The following is a 10,233-nucleotide window of genomic DNA, read 5'->3' as shown; positions in this document are numbered from 1 at the left end:
GTGGAAGCCCAAACGAAAGACCTTCTCTCCGACGCGTCCGCAGTCAGAAGTGAAGGTTGGCCTGATGGACCTGCCTTTGATTCTTTCCTCGGCAGGGCGTGGCTCGCTCCTATTGGCCGAAAACCTTCCACTTTCCCGCCGCTCATCAGCGCCTCAGCTGAGCTCAGATTAGTAATGTTGCTGGTTGTGGCTGTACTGGAGAAACCCACAGAGACGAGGAACCCCTTTTGCAGGGTCCTGGCATAGTGTCAAAAGGCAGGATAGCGAAGCCAGGGGCCAGAGGGACCCGAGGGCAGGGAACTCCTCCCTATCTTACTTCGGGCCCAATTCCCACCCCCAATTGTTGAAGAGCCTCCCTGGATTTCTGCCTCTGCTTCCACCGTGAAGTGAGAAGTGAAGAGTGCCCCCGGGTGCAGGGGTTACGCAGGCTCATCGGAGGGTTTCTTCCACAGCCATGGAATACATCTCTTTTCAACATTCTTCTCTCTGATAATTTCACCCTGTACAAGTCACAGGAAAAGTGAACTTTAAAAAATGTATTTACCAGAACCATTATGTAAATGGGGTATTTCTCTCCCTTGTTCCCACTCTTGGCAAAAGAGTGAGGACGCTCTGTCCTAGATCCTTAAGTCACTGGATTTCACTATCAGAAAATTTACAAGTCAGTCTTAGCTATGACTATATCTGACAAACAGCATATCTTTATATAAAAATGAAACCAGCAATGAACGAAAAATAATTAATTGTAAACATAGTTTCCCACTAATGATTTCTTTTCTTTAAAGCTCTTATGATGGAAATTTTAAACATTCACACAATTAAAGAAAAGAAAGCGAATCTCTGTTTACCCTTAAGACCCCTGCAAAGTGTGCCAAAGTCTCGCCCTTCTTGTGCATCCTCTCCAAAGTTCTCCTTGGGGATGGGAGTTGAGTGGGAAATGGAGCTGGAGTGGTTTAATGCAAGTCCCAGAATTACAGCTTTCTCTAATAAGTAAGTTGAGAGCCATAAAAATCATCTCCAATAAATAATTCTTCAGGGATATAGAAGACAAGAAAAAGAGTCCCAGGCTATTATTATAACACTAAACTATGTTTCAAATTTCTTAATTTCGTCTAATACCCGGTTCATATTCACATTCTCCCAAAGTAGTCAAACATATGTTTTTCGTGCTGTTTTTTTGAAGCAGGACCTACACAAACTTTCTACTTACTCTTACTAATTCTAACATTAAAACTGGTACATTCTGTCTGCAAATATAATTTACAACCAGTTAAAAAATTGAAGTGCATACTTGCAACTCCCATCACTCTGAGAGAAGCAATATGCAGAATACAAAAAAATTAATTTCTACCCTTTCACAACAAAAGGGAGGCGATCCACAGCAGATTGAAGAACGTTTGAAAAGAGGATTCACAGGTTAGTAAAGTCGGGATGATATTGTGTTACGTTGCATACAGTCATTGGCCATTGACATCCCCTACAAGCCTGTATGCAATGGTGTGATTCTACTGATCTTCAAAAGAGACAATATGAGTCAACTCTTAATTTAACCAACTGAGGGACACCTAACAAACATATGATATTTTGTAACTCAACTTTCTCTGACCACCCTTGAGGTTGGATGCCTCTTTACACGTGAAATGACCATTTGTTTTTGTTTTACTCTGAAATGTTTTCATAGGTTCTTCCTTTATTTGTATTTGAGTCGTTTGTATTTTACTGTTCATTTAGAGTAAAACAGATTTTACTTGAATGGTGTTTCTCACACAGCATCCTACTCTGCTGATGCCCATCCATCTGTCCAAGAAGAGATCTGTCCTGGATCTGTTCTCACAAGTCACCCACCTGTCAAGAAACCTGAGATGACGTCCATCCACCTGGCACAGCTTTCCATCAAAAGACTTGAACTGGGTCCCCTCTTACTTCAAGGACCAGCCTAAGGATGGGAGGTGGACTTCTTCACGGCGCCCAAGCTGCACGGAAGCAGTTTGTCCAGGATCCCACTCTCTTTGCCACGCTGGGACTCACAGTATGCACAAGGTTTGCAGTGCATGGCAGGAATATCCCAAGGAAGAGAAATAGAGGCGAAAGGCTTGGCAGCCGCCACAATGTGAAAGGGATTCTAACGCCTTAAGGAAGCAGTGTGAGGGTGATGAGTCTCTTTCCCCCATGTTATTGAGATAAAATGGACATATAACATTGTGTGAGTTTAAAGTATACAAAGCGATGATTTGATACTCACGTCTATTGCGAAATGAAGAGCAAAATAGGATTAGTTAACACCTCCAACACCCCACATAATTATTTTCTGTGTGTGTGGTGAAAACATTTGAAATCTATTTTCTGAGGAACTTTCAAGTATATAGCACAGAACTTTTAGCTATAGTCACCATAGTGTACATTAGAATCCCAAAACTTATTCGTCTTACTACTGGAAGTTTGTACTCTTGACCAACATCTCCCCGTATCCCCAGCCCCCATCCCTGCCAACCACCGTTCTCCTCTCTGTTTCTGTGAGTTTGGCCTTTCTTAGACTCCATATAAGTAATATCCTACAGTATTTGTCTTTATGTGAGTGACTTATCTCACTTAGCATTGTTCCCTCAAGGTCCATCGATGTTGTGGCAAATAGCAGGATTTCCTTCTTTGGTGGTGTTGAATAATATCGCGCTGTATATGCACACCACGTTTTCTATATCCGTTGAAGTGAACCTCAATAAAATGGAAGGCTCCTCTTACTTCCTCACCTTAGAGATTTGAGAGTGCTCCCCCCAAGTCTCCTTCTTTCCCACAAGGCCAGTTGGCATCTTCACACTTGAAAGAAAAAAAATCTACCTTCTACAAATCCACGCAATTTAATCCCAGATAGCAGGTGGTTTTTGTGTGTGTGTGTGTGTGTGTTTGTTACCATCAACACTCACCTCAATTTTTTTTCTTTTCCTGATCGGTGAAAACAGGATTTAGTTCTCTCCTTCCCCAACCCAGGTCCATTGGGCCATTTCTACACGAAAAAGCTTTAAACATGCTAGCATTCCTGCATGTAATCATATTTTAAGTGACTGCCATCTCTCTAAGGATGTATATGTGTTACAAGTTAGCCCCAAATGCTCCTAACTGAACTTGAATTTGGTTGATGTGTTTGTGAGTTGAATGCCACATCTGACTATAGCATAGACTGTCAGAGGGTTCATGCAATGAGCTTGAGTTATCTCGGGTGATGTTAATCTTGATCAGTTAGTTAAGAGAGTGTTCACCAGGTTTCTCCACTGTAAAGATACTGTGCTGTGTGGTGTGTGTCTGGGGTGGAGAACAGGTGTTGAATTCAGCTCCACCAACTGGAGGGCTAAGTAGCCATATACATTATTTGCCAGTCTTCTGTGTGAAAGCGATGTCTCTTCTCCCTCGTTTATTTGTTGATTCAATTGTGTATTCATATCAGCACAAACTCGTTTACACTTATTTCATACTTTCTGTTATAATTCTATGCTATGCATCGTATTTTGTTGCTTCAATGGTTCCTGATTTGGTGGCCGGGAACTGCAATATAGTAAAAACAATATATATCTGGTCTTTGTCCCAGGTTCTTGGTACAGAGCTTCAAAATCCCTGGAATTTCCGGAATGATAGGAGTGTTTTTGTTATGCTAATGAAGTAACTGAAATGTGCCTGCGTCTGTGTGTGTGTGTGTGTGTGTGTGTGTGTGCTCGCGCTTACAGGAGACTGGACACCAGAAAGACCAACCACATGATTGGTTTGGAACAGTCAGCGACCAAAAGTTCGGCGAGGGGAAGGAAGCTGGGGATTAAGCTCAATCACATGGCCAGTGATTTCATCAATCATGCCCAGGTCACAAAACTCTGATTAAAACATCTGGAGAGAGAAGCTCCAGGGAGAGTCCTAGTGGGGAACCGAAGCTACTGTGCTGGGGTCCCTCCCAGATCTTGCTCCACGTATCCCTTGATCTGGCTGTTTCTCGGTAACCTTTATAGTGAAATGATGTCAAATGTCAAAACCAAAACAAGTATTAACCAGTTTGATGTCCTTCCTTCCGGGGAAAACAACCCATGAGTTGGGGGAGTGTAGTGTCTCACAAGCAGTGGAGACACTTCTGAGGGATTTGGGGAAAGAGGGAGTTTTATAGAGTGTTAGAAGGGGCAACTGGCAAACAGGGCAAGAGTGGCTAGGAGGTCTGGGGTTTCCATACAAGGCAGGAGGGTCCTGTTTTCTAGGCTAAAGTAAGCTAGCTAACGCTGAGTTGGAGGATTGTGATTGGTGTATGTTAGGTTTCCTTGACAGGTGCTTCCCATAAGTGCAGGCTGAGCTGGGTTTAGATTTGTGAGCTGGCTGGGCCACTGGGGCTGCCTGCATTTGTGGATTCGCGTAAAGGAGTTAACCTTATCAATGATCGCCACAGGTATAGCACTTTCCTGAGTTCTGCGAGTTGTCCTAGTGAAAATGGAATCACCGCGGACATTTAGAAGCCTTACATTTGTATTTGGCTGGCAGACGTGTGGGGGTTTGGGAATGCCTGAGACTCCTGACTGGTTCTGAAATGGGGCAGTTCTGGGAAAGACTTTGCCCTTCACTTGTGGGGTCTGTACTAACGCCAGATCATGTCAGAGTTGAATTGAATTGTGGGACACTCTGTTGGTGTCAGAGAAGTAGTGAGAGAACACCGGAGCTTTTTCAGATCGGCTGCTGAGTTCCTTTGATATGGCCCCTATCTTCTGTGTTTGGAGCACTTCCTTGCTGTGTTTGCCACTACAAGAGCCTCCTGGCTCATCTTATCTCTTCCCTACTCCTGCCTAAGAATCAGCCATTTCTCCAAGGAGCCTTTTATCAGAGGGTGGTATTAGAAACCCGGATGTAGGTGCTATGGGTTCTCATCGATATTTGGGTATCATGCCTATTAGCCCCTCTAAGCAGACAGACCTTGGGAATATCTGTTGACATACATTTTCTCTGGATCTGTGTGTCTACTGACCTATCTACAGCTAACTCTGTGTTCATCCTGACGTTCCTGTCTCTACTCCAGTGCCATGGGGTCCAATTTAGCTTTTCCATCTCGATTATCTGTCCCTGTCTCTATCGTTAAGTATTAGGGCATTCTATGTCTTTGAAGTGCCTTGTATCTCTTCTTCCATGACCCTGTGCCCTCTGCACGCTGCCTATCACCTCTCTTCGCTCTGCCCCCATTGTGCCCTGCTCTCTCACACACCTGCAACATTCCAACTTTGCCAGCCACTGTGTACCTTCACCAAAATGTCAAGCACTTTGAAATATCGAACTTGGTAAATATCATCCCTGTGGGTTGTTGCAGGGTGTAGTCAAAAGGGTGGAAAGTGTCCCCTTCCCTTATTTTTAGGCGTCCAAGTTCAGGAGATGCCTGTGTTCTTCCATATACGAGCACATGGAGATCCACTTGGCCATGATGACTGTGTGAATGTGATTATATAAATGGGAATGTGTGAGTATGCCTGAGTGTGTGTAAATGTGAGTATGTGCTTGTCTTTGATGAGTGTATGGGCAAGTGTGAGTTTGCTAAGGAAAGTGTATGCGAGCATGAGGGTAAGTGTGTGCGGGCCTATGGCTGTGTATTTGAGTGTGTGCTCTGCATACACGTGTTTGCATCTATGTGTAAATGTTTGTGTGTTGGTATGTGTGTTTGTGCAATGTGTGTTGTTCACCATTAGGGTTCTAATCCCTGACTGGATGTGGGGAGTACTAGCCAGTGGACATGGATCCCATTGCATGTTTGTGTTTAGAAAAAAGCAAAGGATTAATTTCAAAACTTCTTCATTAATTACAAAAGCAATGAGAGCTGGTTGCGGAAAATTCGGCCCAAAATAGGTGTAGAAAAATGTGGTGAATATCCACGACTATTTAAATGAGTAAGCAGCATTGGCTTATCTGGTAGTTAAAGGAATTGTAGAATCTGTCCGTTTAACCATCTGATGCTGGTGGCTTTATTTGTGAGGGACTCATAAACCTCTCCCTTTCTGTAGTTATTGTTCTGCTTAGAACATGTCAGTGTTTAGAACACTGAAAAGGAGATCTAGCCTCTTAACAGATTTTTTAGTGTATGATACTTTAAGGACTGTAGGTACAACCTACAGTTGTACCTATCTTTCACTGTGAGATATTTTCATAGGCTCTATGTCATTTTTTATTGATTTGTTTCTCCTTTTACTCTTCATTGAGAGTAAAACACATTTTATTCGAATGGTGTTTCTCACACAGCATCGTACCAGGCTTATGCCCCTCCATATGTCCAAGAATAGATCAGTCCTGGATCTGTTCTCACAAGCCATCCACCTGTCAAGAAACCTGAGATGAGATCCATCTACCTGGTGCAGCTTTCCATCCAAAGACTCGAACTGGGTTCCCTCTTACCTCATGGACCAGCCTAAGGATGGGAAGTGGACTTCCTCATGGGCCCCATGCTCCACCCAAGCACTTTGTCGAGGACCCCAGTCTCATTGCCATGCTGACAGTCACAATATTCACAAGGTCTGCAGTGCCTGGCAGGAATATCCCAATGAAGAGAAACAGAGAGAGGCAAAACAGTTGGCAGCCCCCACAATATGGAAGGGATTCTAACATATCAAGCAAGCAGCGTGAGAGTGATGAGTCTTTCTCTCTCCCTCAGTTTTATTGAGATAAAGTGAACATATAACATGATATAAGTTTAAGATATACAAAGTGATGATTTGATACTCACATATATTGTGAAATGAATACCACAACAGGGATAGTTAACACCTCCATCACCTCACATAATTACTTTTTTTTTTTTGTGGTGAGAATATTTAAAATCTATTCTCTTAGCAACTTTCAAGTATATAATACAGAATTGTTTCCTATAGTCACCATGCTGTACATTAGAACCCCAGAAGTTATTCATCTTATAACTGGAAGTTTGTACCCTTGACCAACACCTCCCCATTTTCCCCAGCCCCCATTCCTGGCAAAGACCATTCCTCTCTCTGTTTCCATGAGTTTTGCCTTTATTAGAGTCACATATAGTAATATCTTACAGTATTTATCTTTCTCTGTCTGACGTATCTCACTTAGCATTGTGCCCTCAAGGTCCATCCATGTTGTGGCGAATGACAGTATTTCTTTCTGTCGTAGGGCTGAACAATATTCTAGAGTATTTATATACCGTATTTTCTTTATCCATTGACATGAACTTCAGTAAAATGGAACGATCCTCTTACTTCTTCACCTTAGAGATTGGAGAGTGCTCCCCCCAAATCTCCTTCTTTCCAACATGGCCAGTTGGCATCTTCACATTTTAAAGAAGATATCTACCTTCTACAAATCCACACAATTTTATCCCAGACAGCATGTGTCTATGTATTTATTTTTTTAATGTTGACACTCATCTCATTTTTTTTAAATCAGTGAAAACATGTTTTTGTGCTCTCCTTTGTCCCAACCCAGGTCCATTTGGCCATTTCTATATGAAAATGTTTTAAATATGCTGATATTCCTCCATGTAATCAGATTTTAAATGACAACCATCTCTCAAAGGATGTACACATTTTATAAGTTAGCCTAAAATGCTTCTAACTGAACCTGAATTTGGTTGATGTGTTTCTGAGAGGAGTATCACATCAAACTACATCATATACTCCCAGACATTTCACGCAGTTAAAGCTGCATTGTCTCAGGCGATGTTAATCTTGGTCAGTTAGAGTGTTTATCAGGCTTCTCCACTGTAAAGTTAAATGCTGTGTGGTGTGTGTTTGGGGTGGGGGTGGGGTGTTGAATAAAGTTCCACTTACTGGAGGACTAAGTAGCCACATATATCATTTGCCATTTTTCTGTGTGGAATCTGTGTGTCTTCTCCCTCCTTTATTTGTTGATTCAAGTATTCATTCATATCAGCATGAAATCATTTATATTTAAATGAAGTTGTGGTATAATAAAAAATTATATATCTCCTCTTTGTCTCAGGTTCCTGGCACAGAGCTTCAAAAACCCTTGGAATTTCCTGAATGGTAGAAGTGTCTTTGTTATGTTAATGAAGGAACTGAAATAAGAGCGTGTGTGTGTGTGTGTGTGTGTGTGTGTGTGTGTGTGTGTGTGTAGCTGTGTCTCTACATGGGAGTGAACACCAGAAACCAACCACCTGATTGGATTCAAACAGTCAGCTGTCCAACCTCCAGGGTGGGATCAAGTTGAAATATTATAATTTAGCCTAAAAAGAATCCAAATTTGCACTCCCCCTTCACCCCATACTACTTCATTATTACCTGAGAAAATTCTTTTCTTCACTTTCTTGAATGACTGTGGCACATTTCACTTTGTCCTGTAACTTTCCCAACAATTCCATGCTTAGTTAATTTCTGGATAGATTTAATATGTCAGATTAAAAGTTACACACTCTAAGACTTCCCCACAACCTCTAGATTTGTTTCAGGTGTTATTTTTTTTTCAATTGCACCGGCTCTGAGCTACTCCATTGGAAGTGTGAATAAAATTAAAATTATACAAGTATTTTCATAATAATTACATGAGGTTTCATTTACATTTACTATTACTATTTATTGTTTATTTTGGGGACAGAAGCTCACCCTCTCTTCCTTACCACTTTCTGGCAAGGTGATTGTTGCATAATTAAGCTTACAATTCAGGGGATGATTGAGTAAACAACTGAACACTATGCCAAAACATACAATTTATTTATTTATCATGTGTTTAGGGGATTTTGTAATCCACATAGGTGCAAAGCAGAGCCTGGATATGCTGGAGTCACGGTTCCTGAGAACAAATGGACAGGCAGTTGGGAAACATCCATTGATTAAGGCTGAGATATTCACCAGCAGCCATTTGGGATTGTCAAAAATACCAATACAAATTTGAAAGATGGAGGAGAGAGAGTAAAAAGATACAAAGGTGCTCACCAGGACAAGGATGCTTTGGGTAGCTCTAGACTCAGGGGAGGATCTGGGGAAGACGTTGGTCCTATGAATATATTGGACTCTCTGCTTGTGCCTGTAGAGGATGAAAACCATGGAGCCACTTGCCCAGAGCAGGAGCCCAAAACAAAAAACATCAGGGATTGAGAGCAGTGCTGCATACAATGAGTCTCTGGTTTTGTCATGACGAATAGTAGAACAGTATCCAAAATGTTTTTGGTTTGTGATGTTTTTCTTGCTCCAATTGCTACTCACAAACATAAGATAAATGACATTTACCAGCAAGTGCAGGATCCAGCACAGAAAAAGTGAAGGGATAATGTAATTGACAGCTTTCACTTTAAGCTCTGCCCACCTGGAGTTCCTGGAGCTTATTGTGACGGCCTGGAAGACACTCAAGAGGCAGTTGGTACCAAGGGTCACACCCCTGCCCACTCTGTGAAGGTAGAAGAGAAGTTTGCATCCAATATCACTGGGATAACGGTTCCACCCAAAAGATTCCATTGTCTGGGGGATTCCTTTACAGAGGAGGGATAAGGAGTTGGCTACAATCATGTGCTTAAGAATCAAATCCTTGGACCTTAACCTGACCCCAGTGAAGTAAAGGAAGAGATAATGGTAAAGAAGAGAGAAATTCCCCAGGAGTCCAACCATGGTCTGCGTTAAGAAGATCACTCCTAAGACCGCATCTCCGGAGGGCATTCTGCGAGTTTCCAGTGACTGAAATTTGTCTTCAGAACCAGAGGATCCTGCACGGGAACAAGAGGTGTGGGCTTCATGTACCATGTCAACTGAAGTCCAATATTCTCCACTTCTCACTAGTTTTTCCTTAGAAATGGTGTTGGGAAAACTGGATATCCACAGGTCAAAGAATGAAATTAGACCCCTATCTTACACTATACACAAAAATCAGCTCAAAATGGGTTAAAGACTTAAACAGAAGACCTGAAACTGTAAAACTCCTTCAAGAAAAGATAGGGGGAAAGCTTCTTGACGTGGATCTTGGCAACAATTTCTTGGATGTGACACCAACAGCACAGGCAACAAATCCAAAAAAGGACAAGTGGGACTATATCAAACTAAAAAGCTTCTGCAAAGCAAAGGAACAATCACCAAAGTGAAAAGACAACCTACAGAATGGGGGAAAATAGTTGCAAACCATCTATCGCTGTGGGGTTGATATCTCAAATACAAAAGACTCTCCTGCAACTCAACAGGAGAAACACCAAATAACCCAATTAACAAATGGGCAAAGTTCTTGAATAGGCATTTCTCCAAAGAACGTATGAATGATTGGTAAGTATGT

At 42.0% G+C, this 10,233-nt stretch overlaps 1 protein-coding gene across 1 annotated transcript; it reads right to left on the bottom strand.

Moving 5' to 3' along the window:
• Positions 1-8,687: 8,687 nt before the first annotated feature.
• LOC101398308 (vomeronasal type-1 receptor 4-like) lies at positions 8,688-9,713 on the bottom strand. Its single transcript, XM_004439027.3, has one exon. The coding sequence runs from the start codon at positions 9,711-9,713 to the stop codon at positions 8,688-8,690; it is 1,026 nt and encodes a 341-aa protein (XP_004439084.3).
• Positions 9,714-10,233: the final 520 nt, after the last annotated feature.

Source organism: Ceratotherium simum, chromosome 33, assembly GCF_057802395.1.
Source record: "Ceratotherium simum simum isolate JZ-2026a chromosome 33, ASM5780239v1, whole genome shotgun sequence".
In the NCBI taxonomy this organism is placed as follows: Eukaryota; Metazoa; Chordata; class Mammalia; order Perissodactyla; family Rhinocerotidae; genus Ceratotherium; species Ceratotherium simum.
The sequence above is the reverse complement of the archived record's forward strand: the minus strand, read 5'-3'. Positions and strand labels throughout refer to the sequence as shown.